This window comes from Canis aureus, chromosome 10, assembly GCF_053574225.1.
Source record: "Canis aureus isolate CA01 chromosome 10, VMU_Caureus_v.1.0, whole genome shotgun sequence".
In the NCBI taxonomy this organism is placed as follows: domain Eukaryota; kingdom Metazoa; phylum Chordata; class Mammalia; order Carnivora; family Canidae; genus Canis; species Canis aureus.
In genome coordinates this window covers 52,849,839-52,872,464 of record NC_135620.1, presented here as the reverse complement: position 1 = coordinate 52,872,464, position 22,626 = coordinate 52,849,839, and the positions used below count along the sequence as shown (strand labels likewise).

At 39.6% G+C, this 22,626-nt stretch overlaps 1 protein-coding gene across 12 annotated transcripts in view; it reads right to left on the bottom strand.

The window, feature by feature from the left end:
- The window catches only part of DNAI1 (dynein axonemal intermediate chain 1), a 123,912-nt gene that overhangs the window by 34,342 nt on the left and 66,944 nt on the right, over positions 1–22,626 (bottom strand). For 10 of the 12 annotated variants that reach the window (XM_077912326.1, XM_077912333.1, XM_077912328.1 and 7 more), the window contains 3 exons: positions 5,015–5,047; positions 1,356–1,454; positions 1,081–1,161 (listed from right to left, as the gene is read on the bottom strand). In XM_077912326.1, the coding sequence (XP_077768452.1) occupies positions 1,081–1,161; positions 1,356–1,454; positions 5,015–5,047 (213 nt within the window). Of the gene's footprint in view, positions 1–1,080; positions 1,162–1,355; positions 1,455–5,014; positions 5,048–6,152; positions 6,192–12,177; positions 12,222–22,626 lie in introns of all 12 variants that reach the window. The other 2 variants (XM_077912330.1, XM_077912334.1) reach the window with 2 other exon arrangements.

Genomic DNA, 22,626 nt, shown 5'->3' with positions numbered 1-22,626 from the left:
CTCATCACAGATCTGAGAAAGGTCATACATGGTCATCAGATATCCCTGGCCTGACCTTCTCTATACTGTATTTAGTGGATATGAGGACTGGATAGATTCTCAGAGACACTAAATATCCAATCCCCCTGTTCTATAGAAGAGGCCCCAGAAATCTAGGAAAGGTTTGAGTTTGGCACTTGTCCAGTTCATACAGCAAATGAGAAGCAGTGCTAGGTTTAAAATCCAGGCAACCTTATTCATTCCTTTTCAACAAATAATTTTTAAGCAGACACAACACAACATGCCAAGTATTTTCTAGGTTCCAGAGATATAAAGCTTAGCAAAAATAGATACGATCCCTGTTTTCATAGGGCCTATTAGTCTGGTTCTTTTAATAGCTTCCTTATTGATAAACATCTTAGTTGTATCATTGCCTGAGACCAGGATTTCCTTCCTTCTTTCAAAACATTTCTTCTCAACCTTTTTCAAGTCACAAAGAAAATTGTTATATTTTACACAAAGGGATAAATTCACTAGAGATGAAGCCAGCCCATGGGCTCTGGTTGTACCAAACCCACCTGCCCCAGGAAGACTAAAAGAATTACTATTTGTACACATAGGTTGGGATGCTCTGCCTTAAAAAGTCACCACAAAGCCCTTTTCTCGGTAACTCAGATGGATGGGAGGATAAAACAGTGTAGCAGTTAAGAGCATGGTTTATGGTGGTGGGCAGAATGGATTCAATCCTGATTCTGTCCCTATTTCCTGGATGAACTTGGGCTTAGCCACTCTAAGCTTTAATATTTTCATCTGTAAAATGAGGATAATATCTAATTTTCAGGATAGTTAGAAGTATTGAAGATAATGAAAATAATTTATTAATACAGTGTCTGACACATAATAAGTACTTATTAAGATTTCAAGGGAGATTAGTAAAGAAATTTCTTAAATCTCCAGAAAATTCCATGTAAAATTTCAAGGTTCCAGTCAAAGACCAAAGTTTAAAGGTGATCTCTAATAGCAGAGAGGCTTTTGTAATATAGCCATCACTGCCAAGCCAGGGAGTACCTAGAGGTCCCTACCTCAGAGGGGATGACTTACTTTGAAGCTGTACCTGACAATGTTCTGGGGTGCCTGTGGGTTGTTGGCTGTCAGAATGCGGGTGAACTCCTCCTTTAGCTCCTAAGGGAGAAAAATACCAAGAAGGTTATACACAGAGGGCCCCTACTGCTTTTGAGACTTGAGAGGACCCCTCAGGGTATCAGCAGACATCTCACAGCCTGGTTCTATGCAGGCTCCTAATCTGTACTATGAAAGAACACATATCTGAGGCTGGAGGAAAGAGAAGGGGCAAGGGCAGGATGCTGCTAACTCACCGCATCAGTCAACTCTAGCTGGTCAGGGGGTCTAACCGTGGCTTTGGACTGGGCCCATTCATCTGTTCCTTCTCCCACTTCAGTCCCTGAATCTTCATCCTGGACAAAAACCTCATGTGAGGATTAGTAAGCATTTCTGCAGGAGGCCCTTTCACTCACAAATCCTCCCAGAAGCCAAGCTCTGTCCCTAATACATAGAATACAAAATGCACAATAGATCATTCATGGAAGAGCCCAAAGGAACTGCTCAGGCCAGAGTTCTCTTTGCCTGGAAGACCTTAGCCACCTTAGCTCTTGAGGTCAGGGGTTAGCTGGAACATTGTGGTGGGCCTTTGGAGCCAGTAGTGAGACAGGAAGAACTCTCCCTTCCCTACTCTCTCCCATATAGTCTGGAACCTAATGATCAGGACCAGCTGCCAAAGGCAGGGCTTTATGCAAAATGAAAGGACATCCAGCTATTCTTTTTTTTTAAATTTTTATTTATTTATGATAGTCACAGAAAGAGAGAGAGAGAGGCAGAGACACAGACAGAGGGAGAAGCAGGCTCCATGTACCGGGAGCCCGACGTGGGATTCGATCCCAGGTCTCCAGGATCGCGCCCTGGGCCAAAGGCAGGCACCAAACCGCTGTGCCACCCAGGGATCCCATCCAGCTATTTTTTAAGCTACTTCAATTCTGATTCATATTTTATCTTCCAATTTGCCACCTTATGGTTACTCTTACAGCAATACTCTTAGTACCTGGTAACTTTGAGCTTTCCAGTCCCATCAGATTCTTGCTGCAAAAAAATCAGACTACGAGTTTTTACTTTTCCTGATAGCTAAAAACCTTGCCAAAGTGGCCCATGATATATTACGAAAAACTCACCCTGGTTAGCAAAGATATACAAAATAAAAGAATGTCATTTTTCACTATAAAATTCCTGAAAAGTATGGGGCACCTGTGTTGGCTCAGTCAGTTGGGCAACCAACTCTTGGTTTCAGCTCAGGTCATGATCTCAGGGTGGTAAGATGGAGCCCCACACCAGGTTCTGCACAGTGCAGTCTATTTGGGATTCTCTCTCCTCCTCTGCCCCTCCCCCTGCTCGCATTCTCTCATTCTCTTTCTCTCAAATAAATCAGTCCTTCCTTCCTTCTTTCCTTCCTTCCAAGATTTTATTTATTTATTATATAGAGAGAGATTGAGAGAGAGCGCACAAGTAGGCAGAGAGGCAGGCAGAGGGAGAGGGAGAAGCAGGCTCCTCACTGAGCAGAGAGCCTGATGAGGGCTTGATCTCAGGACCCTGGGATCATGACCTGAGCTGAAGGCAGATGCTTAACGGACTGAGCCACCCAGGGGCCCCAATAAAATCTTTTCTTAAAAAAACCATTGAAAACGAAAACAACAAAAACCCAAAACAAAGAGATCCCTCAACCAAATGAAACTAATTATCAATGTTGGTGTGGTTATGGGGAAATTGATGCCCATAAATTAACACAACCTACCTACCTACATTTCTTTTTTTCTTTCTTTTCTTTTCTTTCTTTCTCTCTCTCTTTCTTTCTTTTTCTTTCTTCTTTCTTTCTTTCTCTTTCTTTCTTTCTTTCTTTCTTCTTTCTTTCTTTCTTTCTTTTTCTTTATTTTTCTTTCTCTTCTTTCATTTCCTTCCTTCCTTCCTTCCTTCCTTCCTTCCTTCCTTCCTTCCTTCCTTCCTTCCTTCCCTCCCTCTCTCTTTTTTCATCCATAAATAGTTTTATTGGGACACAATCACACTCATTCATTTATGTATTGTCTTTTGCTGCTTTGGCCATACAAGCAGAGTTGAGTAGTTATACATGAGACCAAATGGCCTCCACAGCCTAAGATATTTACTCTCTGGCACTTCATAGATAAAATTTGTCCACCCCTGAGGTATATGATTAGCAGTCAGGTTGCTGGTGTTCAGTAGAATTAGATTAATTGTCTTATCTTTGTGTTAATAGTTTTTTCTTCTGCAGTGGCAGACTACAGTTTCTGTATGTTATAGGGAGAGTTTTACAGTTAACCTCTCTTTGCTACTATGAAAAAGAAAAGATATTTTATTTATTCCTCAAAAACATGACTGTGGTTACCCTGTTGTTGTGCAGGGCCAGTATGACAATTTTGGTCATTTTTTAAAATTTCAAGTTTTTATTTAAATTCTAGTTAGTTAACCTATATGGTAATATTTGGTTTCAGGTGTAGAATTTACTGGTTCATTATTTACATATAACACTCAGTGCTCTTCATAACAAGTGCCATCCTTAATCCCCAGCACCCATTCAGCCCATTCCCTGCCCACCTCCCTCCATCAACCCTCACTTTGTTCTCTATCATTAAGATTCTCTTATGGTGGGACGCCTGGATGGCTCAGTGGTTGAGCATCTGCCTTTGGCTCAGGGTGTGGTTCCAGAGTCCCAGGTTGGAGTCCCACATCGGGCTCCTTGAGGGGAGCTTGCTTCTCCCTCTGCCTGTGTCTCTGCTTCTCTCTGTGTGTCCCTCATAAACAAACAAACAAACAAATAAATAAAATCTTTAAAAAAAGATTCTCTTATGGTTTGCTTTCCTCTCTCGCTCTCTCTCTCTCTCTCTCTCTCTCCTTTTCTTATGTTCATTTGTTTTGTTTCTTAAACTCCACATGTGAGCAAAATCATATGGTATTTGTCTTTCTCTCACTGGCTTATTTCGCTTAGCATAATACCTTCTAGTTCTATCCATGTCATTGCAAATGGCAAAATTTCATTCTTTTTGTTGGCGGAGTAGTATTCCATTCATCTTCTTTATCTTCTTTATCCATTCATCATTTAAAAAAATATTTCATTTATTTATTCATGAGAGAGAGAGAGAGAGAGACAGAGAGACAGAGAAACAGGCGGAGAGAGAAGCAGTTCCATGCAGGAAGCCCAATGTGGGACTCCATCCTGCGTCTCCAGGATCATGCCCTGGGCTGAGGGCGGCGCTAAACCGTTAAGCCACCTGGGCTGCCCTCCATTCATCATTGATGGCCATTTGGGCTCTTTCCATAATTTGGCTGCCTAAACATCGGGGTGCCTGTACCCATTGAATCAAGTATAACCTTTCTAAAGAGCAATTTGGGAATATTTCTCAAAAGCCTAACAAGTGTTTATATTCTTTGACTGAAGTTTCTATGTGTAGGACTTTTTTATTAAAGAGATAACCAAGGACATGCCCAGAGATTTAAACGTACAAATGTTTGCTGGAGAATTGATCATAATAGTGAAAAAGAGGAAACATGAAACATTAATGTCCAATAATGGGGCATGGTTGAACAAATTATGGTATGGCCTTAAGGAACATATGGTAAAATATTATATAGTAATTTTAAATGATGCTATAAAAGTATGTTTATTGGCAATGAAAAGTATTCTAAATACATTATGTAAAAAGGAGATTATAAAATAACATACAGTTTGATTCCATTTCAAAATAAATACATATCATTTTTATATATGCACAGAAATATCTGAGAGGATATAACATCATGTGTTAACTAAGAGGTTTCCTGTGATGGTGGGTTTAAGGGTGATTTTAATGTTCTTTTTGCTCATTTGAATTTTCTAAAAAATATATAGCTAATATTTTCAATGGAAAACAATGCTGTTAGCTTCTTGCTGAGAGCCTGCAGTGGGCTCAGCACTTACTCTTTTTCTGGTTCCTCTGCCCACACTGATGCTCTGAAAGAAAGAACAGAAACAAGAGGTAAATCATAGGCAAATATCTGTGGGACTATCAGAAACAGTATTATAGGGAAGTTTCTGCCCAGAGACCCCAAAGACAGTGGACACTGAGCTTTCCCAAGTCTTAAAAACAGTCTTCTCAGTGGCAACGTGTGCTTCTTACCCCAGCCAAGGAGGCCCTGTATCTGAAGCAACCCCATTCCAGCATCAGTGCAACTGACCCATGAAGAGCAACCAGGTAGCTTAGCATTGGGCATTTCAACAAACATTTTTAAAAAGTATATGCTATTTTAAGTGCTCAGCTTTGCAGTATGCTTTCCACTAAGGGGATTTTGACGTCAGATTATATTCACAAACACTTGTTTGGGATGAATGTAAACTCTTTCTGAGCAGGTACTTTGTGTTATCCACTGCTGTCTGAGAATATAGCATGTGTTCAAAATACTTATTGAATAAATGAAAGAATGCTGTCAAACGCATTAGTAATCATGATGCTGGGAAAAATGTTTTTCCTCTTTGGGCCTCGGTTTCCTCGTCAGTAAAATGTATAGGATTGGATGTGATGACCTTCCAGTTCTAACACACTAAAATTTTATGTTCCCAAGGGGATCCCTGGGTGGCTCAGAGGTTTAGTGCCTGCCTTTGGCCCAGGGTGTGATTCTGGAGTCCTGGGATCGAGTCCCTCATCAGGCTCCCTGCATGGAGTCCCTTCTGCCTGTATCTGTTTCTCTCTCTGTGTGTGTCTCTCATGAATAAATAAAATAAAATAAAATAAAATAAAATAAAATAAAATAAAATAAAATAAAATAAAATTTTATGTTCCCAAGAGTATCATGGTCTGTTCAGCTTCATAAACATTTGTTGAGCATCTATTTATCTGTTAGGGACATACCCGAGCAGTAGGACAAAAATGAAGACAGATAAGGTCTCTGTTCCAGTTTCCTCAGGGTCCATGGAGGATAGTGTAGACAGTGCTCATCCTTTGCTCTCTCATTCACTCACTCCTTACTCACTCAGAGTATGTTCCTTTGAAAGCCTGCTCTGTGCCAGCAACAGAGATATATGTGCCCAGAGTGCTGGAGGGGTGCACAGAGACACTTACCCAGCACAAGAAAGGCTCCCAGAGGTGGCTATTTCCTAGCTGGATATCAAAGAAAAAAAATATATTGTCCAACTGGAGAAAATATTTTTCAGAAGAAGAAAACAGCATGCACAAAGGCAAAAGAAGAACAGTGACAGAGCTAGTGAAATGTTCCACCAAACAAACAAAAACCCTGCAGTATATATACAGAACAATAGATGTTTCAGATGATCAAGCAAAAGGGAGATCAGTGGAGGCTAGAAATGTGAAGGAAAGGCACTTGTAGGAAGCAAGTCTAAAGTGTTGGAGGAGGGGCCAGTGCAGTGTGGTGGCTGCATAGCACATTGGACAGAGACCTCTGCTCCCTGCTCTCACAGGCCATCTGTGTGATCTTGCAGAAGTGTCTTGGGCCTCAGTCTTCCAAATACAAAGCGACAGAGTTAGACTAGATGGGGTCTTATAGCTCTTACAGTTCTTACATGGTAGTCTATGGGAGAGGCTTTGATGGTGGAGGGGAAGAAAGGGATTCTAGGGAGAAGGAAGAGCATGTCTCAGCTTGGGCTGGGATTGTTGCTGGTAGAGCAGGCAGCAGGATTCAGATTTCTGCCAGGTTGCCAGGGTTTCCAGTGATGGAACCCTTCTCTGAGGCTAAGCTACATGAGCCAGAAAACTGCTTTTTTTTTTTGAATCACCTCTGATCCCTAAGGTAACAAGATGGAAGCGCTACAACATCCAACAGCTTTCTGGCCCACAGCAGAACCATGGAGGGCCAATCCCAATCCAAACTGCCAGCCTTAAATAGAAAACGAGATCCAGTTACCACTGCCCCCCATAAATATGTCTGTAAAACATTTATCTGGCAATAAAAGAACTGACAAGGCAATTTGAGTATAATTGTTTTTGGCAGTTGGAAATATTTCAATTAACACACTATAAAAGCCACACTATAATAAATGCAAAACAGGCCAATGAAATCAGCTGCAGCCCTGACTTCCCAACCATGGCAAAGGAGATTGAATGTCAGGCTGCCACTCTGGGCCCTTGGTCTTCCAAAAGGAGAAGCCTGAGACAGACAAGCCTGAATTCCTGGAAAGCTTTTGATGGCTCCTCCCAGAAGCCATCAAACCACAGAAGAACAAAGCCCAAACTCCCTCCCCTGGCCCTCAGAACTCTATCATTTGGCCCCACATCTCCATTCCAGCCTGTTCTCCAACCCTTCATGTGCTAGCACTTTGAGATGCAGCTACTCACATTTCCTGAGCATGGCCTGTGCTTTCTCACCTCTGCACCTTTGCTTTTTTTTTTTTTAATTACTTTTATTTTATTTTATTTTATTTTATTTTATTTTAAGATTTTATTTATTTATTTATTCATAGAGACAGAGAGAGAGAGAGAGGCAGAGACACAGGCAGAGGGAGAAGCAGGCTCCATAAAGGGAGCCCGACGTGGGACTCGATCCAAGGTCTCCAGGATCACACCCCGGGCTGCAGGCGGCACCAAACCGCTGCGCCATCTGGGCTGCCCTTAATTACTTATTTTAAAGCAATCTCTATACCCAACATGTGGCTTGAACTCATGACCCTGAGATCAAGAGTTGCATGCTCTTCTGACTGAGCCAGTGGTGCTCCTGCACCTTTGCTTTTTACATATAGTTCCTCCTGCCAGAAACACCATCTTCCCTTTTCCCCTTTCTGCTCCCACTATCTCTAACGAAACACTACTTAACTAACCTCTACTAGTCCTTTATCTTACCCTGACGTATTATCGTTTTTCTCCTACCTCCCTCTATTCTTCTATTCCTTACTTTGAGCAAGGCTCTGCCCCACCTTCCATCACCACCATAAGTACTGGCTGTTAAGAGATGCAAGATGAAATGTATCTTCAAATAGACACTCTGTTATTTCTGGGTTTTGGTTTGCAAAAGGGAATTGTATTATGAAAAGAAACATAATACCGCAGTATGCGTTGGAGGCAGCCTGGAGATTCCAGCAAAGGAGGTCCACTATTCTTATACTATTGATCAAAGAAGATCTACTTTGGATAGGTCATTCTACTTTGCCAAGGGAGGATGTATATTAGAGGAGTGATGCAGGAAGAGAGAGGAACCCTCCCCATCCCCCACAGGCCACCATGGCAGTCAAATTAATCCTGATGATCAGTGGGATAACAGATGTCCTATTCTGAACTCCTCCATAGTAGAGCATTTTCTATTCTCATTATTACAGATTTTAGTGTGAGCATCCTGAGAGAAGGAACTGGTAAAAACTCAGCTTCCTAGTGGTTACTTCTCATTTCTTTTTCAGGATGAGGGCTGGGCTCCCTTGTTCTTTCTTGAAACTTTTCAACCTTCAATTCCACGTCACTTCTCAATATCCTTGACCAGGAATAAATGCTTCAACTCCTTAGTCTTCTTTTTTTTTTTTTTTTTAAGGATTTATTTATTTATTTATTTATTTATTTATTTATTTATTTAAAGAGAGCAGAGGGAGGGGTAGATGGAGAGTAGGGAGAGTATTTCAAGCAGACTCCCTGCTGAGCATGGGAGCCCGACTTGAGGCTCCATCTCATGACCCTGCGATCATGATCTGAGCTGAAACCAAGAGTCAGATGCTCAATCAACTGAGCCACCCAACACCCACCCCCCAAGTCTTTTTTTTTTTTTTTTTTAAGTCTTCTTATTCTACACACTACCCTTGGTGTTTCTAATCCCTACTCATAGCTTCATCTTGCACTTTATGATGGGGTTCAAATTATTTCTTTTTAAAAACATTTTAATTCTTTATTTTTATTTTCTTTAAGCCATCTCTATGCCTAATGTGGGGCTTAAACTCCAGACCTCAAGATCAAGAGTTGCATGCTAAAAAAAAAAAAAAAAATTGCATGCTCTACTGACTGAGGCAGCCAGGTGCCCTAAAGTTCAAATCTATTTCTATAGCTTAGACTTCCCAGGACCCCATGTTCAAATTGGTAACAGAGTACTCAAACAGCATATTTAAAAGCCAACCGTAATATGTTCTTTTCCCACCCCAATGATTATATTCTTTTTCTACATCAAATTTCCATTTCTTCTGGTATTTCCTATGTCACTCAAGTGCATCCCCATCCACTCAGTCACCCAGGTTGGAAACTGGAAACCATCAAAATGCCTGCCTTTCCCTCCCTCCCTCCCTCCCATTAGCATCATATTTCAAAGCCTAACAATTCTATCTCCTTGATATCTTTCATACCTATCCTCTCCATTTACACCTCCCTTACTATCTCTTGCCTAATTACATTTGATTTACCTAACTCCAGTTTCTCTCCATTCTAATAATTATATCATTATCATCATTCTCAGCTATTGAGCACTTACACTGGGCTAGTCATTTACTAAGCAATTTATATGCCTTATCTCATTTAACCTTGAGAACCACCCTATCAGGTAAGAATTATCATTATTCTATTTTACAGATGATGACATTGAGGCTTAAAGAGATCAAGCAACTGACCTAAAGGTGACCAGGAGTTGAACCCAAACTAATCACTATCTATAAGTGATCTTCCTGTAACATAAATCTGATCATATCACTTTCCTGATTTAAAGCCTTCAAGGGTTCCTCATCAGCCATGAGATAAATCTCAAATTCTCTAACACAGCATCCATATCATCCCCTACCCTTTTCCTCCCACAGCTATGGGTGGGTGCTTTGAAAATGAAAATTCTGGCCAAGGTAACAGATGATTATTATTGTCACCTACTGGGCATTTACCTGAACTTAGATCTGTTTTGGTACATAGCATCTGAAAAGTGTAAGCAACCCATTTGTCTCTGAGCATACTTTAGAGGTAAGGAGATAAAAAAAAAATTCTTAAACTAAAAAAAAAAAAAAAAAATTCTTAAACTGTTCCCTATCATGAAGATATAATATTAAACAAGTATGTGATAAGATGTACTCATGGAGCCCACATGTGGGCTCTGAAGTTGAAGATACCTTGGTTTGGGTCCCCACTCTGCCACCTGCTAGTTCTATGGCTCTAGGCAAGTTACTTGTCTTCTCTGAACCTCGGTATCTTTATCTTTAAACTAGGAATAATGACACCTTCTCAATCATAGGCTTGTTATGAGGATTAAATGAGTCAATGAACATAAAGTGCATAGTGTGGTGTTTAGCCAGAGTTTATGCTGAAGTAATGTAGTCGGCAGCATTATATTCCCATTTACAGACCCTGCTCTGCCCTCAGCCACACAGAATTTCTGTGGCCCTTGCTTACTAGGAAGCCCCCACCCTAGGGACTAGAGGCTACAGCAGCTCACATTTCCACCAAAGAGTTCAATGCTGAAACATGTTTGTTCCTGGAAAGAGGGGCTCTTCGAAGCATGCAAACCCACAGATGCAGCAGCATCCTTCCTGGAGCCCAGGAGACTTCGTTTACCATTTCAGTTGTCTTGGTCCTTATTTTAAAACTCACTAACAGGTTTCCATTAAGCTAAATTGAAACTAAATACCTCACCAGCTTGCAGTTTCCGTTTTTAAAAGGGTAAAAGCTCTTAGTCCCAAAGGAACAGTAATTCACCAACACATCTTTCTCTGGCTACAGGGACTGCATTTCAAATCTCTGAGCCTAGTGCAGTGTCTAAAGCACACAGAAGGCACTAAATAAGTGTACTTGAAAGAAATCTCAAAATTTTGAAAAACTGGAGATAAAGGGTAATAGATATTATCAAACGCTATTGTGGGAGTGCCAACTGATGCAAACTTTTTATAGGATTATTTGGCAACATCTGACAAAATTTAAAATGCAGATACCCCTCAACTCCACTTTCTTGAATTTTTCCTATAGCAGTATTCATACACATGCATAAAACGTACAAAACTGCTCACTGAAGCGTTATTTATAATATTTTTACAAATGGAAAACATTGATAGGGGCCTAGTTAAATAACTTATGGTATAGCCATTCAATAAGACACTGCATATTTTTAAAAGAATGAGATAAACATTTATGTACTGTTATGGAAAGCTCTCCAAGGTACATTGTTAAATAAAAAAGCAAGCTACAGAAATAGATGACCCATCTGCTTACTTTAAGAATATGTATGTATGTGTATTTGCATATACATACAAAATTTCTAGAAGAATATATAGAATCTGTTGATAGCAGTTTGGTTTAGGAATGTGACTAGGGAATCGTGGGGAAGGGGACCAATACTGTCTGCTATATACTCATTCTCATGGTTTTAATATTTTTAATGTGAATGTGCATTATTTTATAATTTAATATGCTAACTAAGAAATTTAAAAGTCAACAAAGCACAATTATAGAGGTTTTTCTTCCCTATTAATGCAGTATTAGTTAGTACAGTGTTCTGAATACAGAAAAAGAGGATATGAGACCAGGCTGGTGCCTATCTGGAAGGCCAGGAGGGCAGAAGCCAACTCTAAGGACCCTTGGCAGATAAGGCTACAGCAAGCAAAGAGGGTAGGATTTAAATGCAGAAGTTTTATTTATTTATTTTTAAAAAGATTTTATTTATTCATGAGAGAGAGAGAGACAGGCAGACACAGACAGAAGGACAAGCAGGCAGAGGGACAAGCAGGCTCCATGCAGGGAGTCCCACATGGGACTTGATCCCCATCCCGGGTCTCCAGGATCACACCCTGGGCTGAAGGCGGCGCTCTGGGCTGAAGGTGGCACTAAAACCGCTGAGCCACCTGGGCTGCCCTAAAAGCAGAAGTTTTAGGGTAAGCTTTGGCTGGGTCCCCTACTTGGCCACAAACTATATGTGAAATCTTGAGCAAAGTATTTAGTCTCTAATCCTCATTTTCTCATCTACAAGGTAGAGAAAAATATTAATGCCTGTCTCAGAATTGCTCTGAGGATGAAATAAAACAATGCCTGAAGAGCACCTAACTTAGAGCCCAGCACTCAGTAAGCCAAGTAACACTGGCAATGTAGACTTTGTGGTTGTCATCATTTTATTAATCTATCATGGTCTGCTAAGCATGGTCACTGAGTCTCATTCTAGGGGAATTTATTGTAAAATTGAAAAGTGTGTTGTCCATACCTGAAATCCAGGTAGGCACCAACCTGGTCTCATATCTCCTTTTTCTGCGTTCAGAGAGAAAGACAAACCATAAGAGACTTTTAATTATGGGAAACAAACTGAGGGTTGCTAAAGGGAAGGGTTGTGGGGGAATGGGAAAACTGGGTGATGGATATTAAGGAGGGCACATGATGTAATGAGCACTGGGTGTTATAGAAGACTGATGAATTACTTACCTCTACCTCTGAAACCAATAATACATTATATATTAGTTAATTGAATTTAAGTTTAAAAATAACACTTCTGTTGTTATTTATTCCTTTGTATTTGATACAATTCATCAGTTAAACCAGTTGGGACTGGAGTTTCTTTGTAGGAAGGTTTTAAGTTTTGAACTCAATTTTTAAAAATAGGTATGGAGTTTTCATATTTTCTATTTATTCTTGTGTTAATTAAGGTAAACTGTATTTTTCAAGAAATTTGTCTATTCAGGGAATCTCTGGGTGGCTCAGCGGTTAAGCGCCTGCTTTCCATCCAAGGCATGATCCTGGAGACCCGGGATCAAGTCCCACGTCAGGCTCCCTGCATGGAGCCTGCTTCTCTCTCTCTCTCTCTCTCTCTCTCTCTCACTCTCTCTCTCTCTGTATCTCTCATGAATAAATACATAAAATCTTAAAAAAAAAAAAAAGAAATTTGTCTATTCGGGGCACCTGGGTGGCTCAGTCAGTTAAGCTTCCAACTCTTGATTTCGGTTCAGGTCATGATCTCAGGGTCATGAGATCGAACCCAAATTTGGCTCCAAGTTCAGCACAAGTTTGCTTGAGATTCTCTCCTTTTCCTTCCTCCTGTTCTCTCTCTCTCTCTCTCTCTCAAATAAATAAAATCTTAAACTTTTTGTTCATTCCATCTAAATTGTTGAATTTATTGCCATAAAGTTATAGTAATATTTCCTTATTATCCTTTAAAAAAAAGATTTTATTTATTTATTCATGAGAGACATACAGAGAGAGGCAGAAACACAGGCAGAGGGAGAAGCAGGCTCTATGGAGGGAGCCCGATGTGGGGACTCGATCCCCAGACTCCAGGAACACGCCGTGAGCCAAAGGCAGGTGCCCAACCACTGAGCCACCCAAGTGTCCCTCCTTATTATCCTTTTTAATGTCTGTAGGATCAGTAGTGATTTCTCATGTTCTATTCCTGATATTGATGTTGTGATTTCTTTTTATCTTGATGAGCCCTGCTAGATTTTGTCAATTTTATTAATATTTTCAAAGAATGAACTTCTGACTTTGTTAATTTTCTCTATTGTTTTTCTCATTGTTCCTATGAAACATTGATTTAAAATCTTTCCTTTTTTGCTAATACAGGCATTTAGGAGTGCCTGGGTGGCTCAGTGGGTTAAGCATCTGCCTTCTACTCAGATCACGATTGCAGGGTCCTGGGATTGAGCCCCACATCAGGCCCCCTGCTCAGCAGGTAACCGGCTTCTCCCTCTCCCTCTGCCCCCCACTTGTGCTTGATCTCTCTTTCTCAAAATAATAAAATAAATCTTTAAAACAGACATTTAAAGCTATGAATATCCATTATGCCTAACTTTAAGCAGCAACCAAAAATTTGTGGTCATATTTCCATTACCACTCAATTAAAAGTATTTACTAATTTCATTTGTGCTCTTTCTTTTTTATTGAAATATAGTTGACACTATATAGTTGACAATGTTACATTAGTTTTAGGTGTTCAACATAGTGATTTGACAATTTTTTTAAAAAATATTTTATTATTTTTTCATGAGAAACACACACAGAGAGAGGCAGAGACATAGGCAGAGGGAGAAGCAGGCTCCATGCAGGGAGAAGCAGGCTCCATGCAAGGAGCGCGATGTGGGACCCGATCCCGGAAGTCTGGGATCACACCCCGAGTCAGGCATACAGACGCTCAACCGCTGAGCCACCCAGGTGTCCCTGATTTGACAAATTTATACATTATGCTATGCTCACTACACGTGTAGCTACCATTTGCCCTTGTCTCCTTTGACTAACTTTATTTAGAAGTATGTTCCTTAATTTCTAAATATTTAGGGATACAATTCATCAGTTTTAAATAGCAATTTTAAAGATATTGCTATTTATTTTAAATTTAACTCCGTTTTTTTTTTTTTTTCCCAAACTATTCCTAGTCTGCTGAGATTCTTTCTCTCATGGATGGATGTTGAATTTGAATTGAATTAAAATCTGTAAGATTTTAATCTTTTGATATGTCTTGGGATTTACTTCATGTCCTAGCATATGGTCTATTTTTGTGAACATTCTGCAGTTCTTGGATATAATTTTCATTCTCCAATTCTTAGCTGTAGTGTTCTACAAATGTTAATTAGGTCATTATCTTCCAATAACTGAGAGACAAGTATTAAAATGAACTATCTTTGTGTATTTTTCTATTTCTCCCGTAAGCTCTGTCAGGTTTTTTTTTTTTTTTTTTTATTAAGATTTTATTTATTTATTCATGAGAGACACGGAGAGAGAGAGGCAGAGGCAGAGGCAGAGGCCCATGCAAGGAGCCTGACAAGGGACTCCATTCTGGGTCCCCAGGATCATACCCTGGGCCAAAGGCGGCACTAAACTGCTGAGTCACCTGGGCTGCCCTGTCAGTTTTTTATTCATTTATCTTGAACTTCTATTAATAGGTGCATACATGTTTGTGATTTTAAGTCTCCTCTTGAGAGTATGTCATTTATTTATCATTATGAAATGTCTCTACTTATCATTGAGAATATTCCTGGTCTTGAAGCCTACACTTAGTTCTGATAATACTAGAGCCACACAACTTGCCATTATCAGGGTATACTTTTTCTACTCTTTTATTTTCACCTTTTCTATGTCTTTATGTTTAAACTGTACTTTTATAGGCAGCATTTATTTGGGTCTTGCTTTTTCCCTCCATAGCTTGAGAAACTCTACCTTGTAATTGAAAGCAATGGTATGGTGGTCTTTATTATGTTGCTCTTTGTTTTCCCATCTGCTTTTTTTTTTTTTTAACCTTTTACTTAAATTCAATTAAGTTAACATATATTATTAGTTTCAGGGGTAGAATGTAGTGATTCATCAGTTACATATAACACCCAGTGCTCATTACATCAAGTGCCCTCCTTAATGCTCATCACCCAGTTATCCCATCCCTCCACCCCCATCTCCTCCAGCAACCCTCAGTTTGTTTCCTATAGTTAAGAGTCTCTTATGATTTGCCTCCCTCCATCTGCTCATTGTGTTCCTCTGTACACCTTCTCCCTTCTTCTGTTAACTGAGTTCTTTTAGTATTTCATTTTATAATCTCCATCGGCTTTTTATCTGTGCCTTTTTGTGTTACTTTTTAATGGTTACTCTAAGGTTTACAATGAGCATCCTAAACTTATCATAGTCCACTAAGAATAAATAACATACCACTTTATATTTCACAATGTAATAACCTTATAACATCTTAATTCCATTTACCACCACAACCTCATATTTTGCCCTATTGTTATCACGTATTTTATTTCTATATACATTATAAGTCCCATCTTATAATGGTATTATTTTGCTTTAAACAGTCATATGCCTTTTAAGAAAATGAAGGGAAAAGAGCTAGTTTTTTATCTTTAGCCACATACTTATCATTTCTAGTACTTTTTGGTCTTTCCCATAGATAGAGCTTCTATCAGTATCATTTTTCCTTTAGCCTACAGAACTTCATTTAGTACTTCCTATAGTGGAGGTCTGTTAATGATAAGTTCTCTCAGCTTTAGTTTATTTGAAGATGTATTTATTTCACTTTTCTTATTTGAGGGATATTTTTGCTAGATGTAGAATTCTGTGTTGACAGTAATTTTCTTTCAGTGCTTTAAATATATCCTTACATTGTCTTCTGACCTCCATTGTTTACAATGAGAAGTCAGCCATAATCATATCACTATTACCCTTTATGCAATGTGTCATTTTGTTCTGCCTACTTTCAAGATTTTATTTTTATCTTTGGCTTTCAGTATTTTGACTATGAGGGACCTAAGGGTGGTTTTCTTTGTACTTATCCTGCTTGGGACTCACTGAACTTCTGATAATACTATATGTTTTCCACCAAATTTAAGAAATTTTGGCCACTATTTCTTCAAATCTCTCTCCTCCTCCTCTATTTCCTTCTGGGATTCCAATAGGATACATATATGTATATGTATATACATATATGTATATGACGTGTTCCCAGAAGTCAAGACTCATATTTTTTAATCTTATTTCTCTCTGATCTTCAGGTTAGATCATTTCAATGGACTCATCTTCACATTCAGCCCATCCAGTTACTTTTCCATTCTGATATTTTTCTATTGTTTCCATTTTTCTGCTTAGATTCCCCATCCATTAAGTCAATATTTTCTGTAAGTCTATAAATATATTTATAATAGTTGCTTTAAAGTCATTGTCTGCTACTTTTAACATATGGGTTATCTCACTGGTATCAGCACTCCTTTGGAATCTACCTCCCTGAGCCAAGGTCAAGAAATTGTCCCCAGCCAGAGAGCAAGGATAAACACATGACTCACATTGGGTGCTTTCTTTCCCTCAGGAGTCACTGTCCTGAGGGAATGTGGCACATGTCCAAAATTATAGCTGTTTAAATGGGAGAGCAAGTCCAGTATGGATTGTTCCATCATGGCCAGAATATAAATTCCCTATACCAAGGCCTTTAAAAGTTATACATAGTGTGCTGCATTTTAAAATTCATTGCAGAAACACACACACACACACACACACACAAACAATAAGCCTAAAGTAAAGCCTTTTGTAAAGGAACCTTTTATAATGTAAATATCAGCCCTGTATGGAGGCACTGGGTTGGAAGAAATCTGAGGCCCTTCCCGCACAATATATGAGAAAGAGATTTTTCAGAAACAATGTAGAAGTTACTTTGGAGTAAAGCAGGTTATACCTTGTACCGTGTAAGAGAAACTGCCCTCCTCACAGCTTTGGCTGCTTAGAAAGCCATGGGATCTTGTCCCTCTGTGATACAGTCTAGCGTGAACAGATAAGCTAGGGTCAATCAGGTTCCTTCTCCAAGAATTTGAACTGGGACTACTGAGAGAAGTGGTGATTGGATGGAGATAGTATGGAGATGTTTCTGAGTTAGAGAGAGGCCAAAGTGGCATGATGGGCTGGAAACACACTAAAGTTATGAGGGAGCAGAAACCATAAAAAAGTTGGCTGTTTGGGAAATGAAAATAAGGAATGAAACATAGTTGCTAAGAGAAGAAGAGAGGCTATGAGAGATACAGAGAAAGTAATTAGTACTTAATCTGTTTCAGAACCAATAGTTTTCCAATTCTGATTCTAGGCTACTTATATATTTATAATACTCATCCTCAAACCCCCACATATAACCTTTCTCCCTTTAGCCAACCCTCCTTTAACTTGAGATAACTTGAGTTGAGCCTCTGTTCTTTGCAATTTAAAGAGCTTGACTAAAATTTGTGTGCCTTAGAGTTTGCCAGGCTCATAAAGAGCAGAAGTAGGAATGCCTTGGGCAATCCAGGCAAAGGAACAAAATCATTAACAAAGATACAGAGACTTGTAACCATGTGTCTGTCTAGAGATCAGCAGATTCCCCCCTCCTTCTTTCTTTCTTTCTTTCTTTCTTTCTTTCTTTCTTTCTTTCTTTCTTTCTTTCTTTCTTTCTTTTTTTTTTTTTTTTGAGAGAGAGAGAGAGAGAGAGAGAGAGAGAGCCAGAGAGCACACACAAAGGAGGGTGGAGTGGGCAGAGGGAAAGGGAGAGAGAGAATGTTAAGCAGGCTCCACACCCAGTGCCAACCAGTGCCAGTCCCACCTCATGGGGCTAGATCTCACAACCCTGAGATCCTGACTTGATTCAGAAGCTTATAGACTGAGCTACCCAGGCACTCTAGGATCAGCAGATTTTTTTTTTATCCATTTATATTCCAATTTGTCTCGAAGCAATATTTGAGGCTAAATATATGACACATGAAAAAATTAAGTAAATAAGAAAATGGATGTGAGGTAAAAATAAAAGTAGGGAAAAAAGCTTAACATCAGTAGTAGGGTCCCTACATAATTATTATTATTTTTTAAAGATTTATTTATTTATTTATTTATTTATTTATTTATTTATTTATTTATTTATTTATTTATTTATGATAGGCATAGAAGGAAAGAGAGGCAGAGATTCAGGAGGAGGGAGAAGCAGGCTCCATGCCGGGAGCCTGACGCGGGACTCGATCCCAGGACTCCAGGATTGCGCCCTGGGCCAAAGGCAGGCGCCAAACTGATGAGCCACCCAGGGATCCCCCCTCAACACACACATAATTAATAGAATGAAGCTGCTTTGACTAAGACAAAGGCCTGAGCAGCTTCTAATGCAGGCCCAGAAAGAAAAGCTAGCATTCAGAGTATTGTTATACATACCTTTCCATCATGCATTTATTTACTCATCAACTGATTCATTCAGTCATTATTCATTCATCCGGTATTTATTAAGCATCTAATATGTACCAGATCCTAGGATGACAGCTAAAGAAGAACCAAGGCTGAGTTGGCCCCACCTCTAAGAGTTCTCAAATCTAGTGACTCCATGAGTGGTACAAAGTGTTTTGAGATACAGACAGTGAAAAAGGTTGACAACAGCTGTGTCCTTTACTTGCTTCTTACATACAATTCTGTCTCAGTGATAGGGAAGACTGAACGCTCCATACAAATCCCTAACTGGCAGAAAACAATTTCATGTCACTTGCTTACAGCTGGAGCCAGAGAATCAAAATTACTCTTCAGCATCAGCTTGCAGGCTGCAAAGCCTAGGGATAAGCACAAGAGCCCTCTGCCATTGTTATTCGAGTACCTGGCATGTACTGAGTACTAACAATGTGCTAGGTTCTACAGTAAATAGGAGGAGACCAAGTTCTGGCTGCAAATGCTCACAGCTGTTTTGTAATCTGATAATTGTGCATGACAAACCTCAGACTATAACTCTGAAAATAGCATGACTATAATCATAACAAAATGGAACAGCCATTGGCAAAATTTGTTTTCTAGTTATCACTTCCAGAAGGAATTCCATAACACTACTACGGGAAGAGAAGAGAAAATTCTCTCAACTTCCTGCCACTAAACCTCTAAATTATCATCATCTGCATCCATCCCTTCCTCCTTTCTTTTCTCCTGTTACAATGTTCTGTCTCCTGTCCACAACCAATCTACCCTCTCCTCCTCAGAGACTTGGCTGTAGTCAATATTTTATGTCTCCTGATTCTCCTTCTTCTCTATGCCAGGGTCCCTCCCCTTAGCATTTAACATATTCATGTCTTACTTTCATCCCTAAATAAGTAAGTAAGGAAATAAATAAATAAACAAATAAATAAATAAATAAATAAATAAACAAACAAACAAATCATTGTCTATATAGTCTTTACTTTCTTTTTAGCTCAATTCAATCTGGCTTTTAACTGGAAAATTGTTCTTTCTGGGGTGCCTGGGTGGCTCAATTGGTTAAGTGTCTGCCTTTAGCTCAGGTCATGATCCCAGGGTCCTGGGATCTAGCACCACATAGGGCTCCCTGCTCAGTGGGGAATCTGCTTCTTCCTTTCTCTCTGCCCATCCCTCTACTCATTCTCTCTCTCTAATAAAAAAATAAAATAAAAAAGAAAATTGTTCTTTCCAAGGTCCCCAGTGACTTCCTAATTATTATATCTTTTTTTTTAAGATTTTATTTATTTATTCATAAGAGACACACACAGAGAGAGGCAGAGACATAGGCAGAGGGAGAAGCAGGCTCCATGTAGGGAGCCTGATGTAGGACTTAATCCAAGGACTCCAGGATCACACCCTGGGCCAAAGGCAGGCGCTAAACTGCTGAGCCACCCAGGCATCCCCTAATTATTATATCTAATGGCTCTGTCTAGTTCTTATCTTCATTGACCCCTTAGCATCATGTGACACAACTGACCACATATTATATAAACACTGTAAACTCACTATAAACACTCTTCTTTAGGACATTATTCTTCCTTGTCTTCTATGTATGTTCTTGTATACCTTCTATTCTGTGATGTCTTCTAACTTCTCTGGTCACTTCTTATCCTACATTTTGAACTATTCTTCCTTTGTCCAAGCTTTATTTTTATTTTTTTATTTTTAAAGATTGTATTTATTCATTCATGAGAGACAGAGAGAGAGAGAGAGAGGCAGAGACACAAGTAGAGGGAGAAGCAGGCCCTATGCAGGGAGCCCAATGTGGGACTCGATCCTGGGACTCCAGGACCATGCCCCAGGCCGAAGGCAGGTGCCAAATCGCTTAGCCACCCAGAGATCCCCTATTTTTTTATTTTTTAAAAGATTTTATTTATTTATTCATGAGAGACACAGAGAGAGAGAGCCAGAGACATAGGCAGAGGGAGAAGCAGGCTCCATGCAGGAAGCCCCATGTGGGACTTGATCCTGGGACTCTGGGATCATGCCCTGAGCCAAAGGCAGAGGGTCAACCACTGAGCCACCCAGGCATCCCTCTTTTTCCAAACTTTATTTTTTTTTTTTAATTTTTAAAAAGATTTATTTATTTATTTATTTATTTATTTATTTATTTATGAGAGAGAGAGAGGCAGAGACACAGGAGGAGGGAGAAGCTGGCTCCATGCCAGGAGCCCGACGCGGGACTCGATCCGGGGACTCCAGGTTCGCGCCCTGGGCCAAAGGCAGGTGCCAAACTGCTGAGCCACCCAGGGATCCCCTGTCCAAACTTTAGATCATGGTACTCCTCCTAGAAGTCTTCCCTCATTCCCCCAGAATCAGTGTTAAGAAAACCTATAACAGGCTTTTCATAACACTCTATGCTACTTTCCAATCACATCCTATCATTCACCCAATAGGCATTTATTGAGAGCTTCTGATGTGATGGCCACTGTGTTAGGAGCTTGAGAACAGTTGTGAGCAAAAACATCCATAGGTCCTACTCTTGAGGAGTTCACAGTCTAATAGGAGAGACATACAATAATCAAATAATTACACAAACAAGTAAATAAGTACATACTAGGATGCAGGCTAAGGAAGAAAGGATCAAGGTATATTACTACATAATAGAGGAAACAACCCTATCTTCATTAATAGGGCAGCAGCATTGGGGCAGGTAATGCGGATTGATAATTGGTCTGAAATCTTAGGAGTACATATGTGAGGAAGGATTTGAAAAGTGTTCCAGAAAGAAGGAACAGTACATAGAATTAAAGTACAGCTATAATAGGGTAAGAGTGATAAAATTAAGGCTTAGAGATCCCAGTGGGCCTCAGCCCATATAGGCCCCTGAAAGGTTATCTAAAAAATTTGTCCCTATACTAAGAGCAATGGGAAGTCACTGAAAGGTTCTGAGTGGGAATGACATAATCAAATGGACAGTTTGAAAAAATCACTTGATGTAGCTGTTGAGAAAGGATTAGAAGGAGTATGAGTAGATGAGGGCAATACCAGTTACAAGGCTTTCACAGCACTCTGGGTGAGAGATGATGTAGGCTGGGCTAAGGAGGTGGTAGTGAATATGAAAAAAGTGGTTTGATTTGAGAGATATTTAGGAGATAAAGTGACAAAGGATCATATCTAGGGCTTGAGGAAGATAAGAGGTGTAAGGATGACACTGAGGAGAAGGGTTATAAGAGTGTGGATATCTTACTTTGAACATATAGAAACACTTCAACTGCTCTCAGATTCTGCTCAACTCCTCTTGTCCTTTCTTCTATGGGATCCCAGGCCCAGTCACCAGACTCAAAATCTCTGAATCACCTAAGATTCTTTTTTGGCCTTGCATGGATTCTTGCCAATTTTCCCCTAACCTAGTCACCCTCATCAAGATCATCAGTTCTAAAAGTATCAACCATGAGAGACCTCTGGAGAGACCATAAAATGATCTAAAAATGCAAGACTTTTCTTTGGCTCTCCTAGACAAATGATGCAAAATTCCCGACTGATTTTTTTTTTTATGGTAACTAACTGAGTTATAAAGAAGTACTAAAATTTGTTAGTCATAAACTAAAATTAGCTTTTTAACTGGAGTTCACAGAAGACTCTAATTCAGTTCTCTACTAAGAAGTCTGGCTGCCAGGCAATGTTTGGCAACGTTGCAAAACTCCTCCTGCACACATACACATGTAGCCAGTTGGAATTCTCAAAATTTTCAGGAAGGACACTCTGTTATTGGGGCATTACCGGTGATGTTTTGAGCTGTTCATGGTTTATGGTGCCTGACATTCATGCATTTTAACTACAAATTATGATTCATGGAACTCTATCAGCACCAATTTAATATGCCCTGGGCTATTTGATTAACCCTATGGAGTAGAAGGATACACCTCTGACTTTATTTCCTGTCACTTTCCTCCTTCCCTTCCTTGCTGATCCAGAACATGTATAGCAAGCTTCCATCTTAGGAACTTTACACTTGCTATGTCTGTCT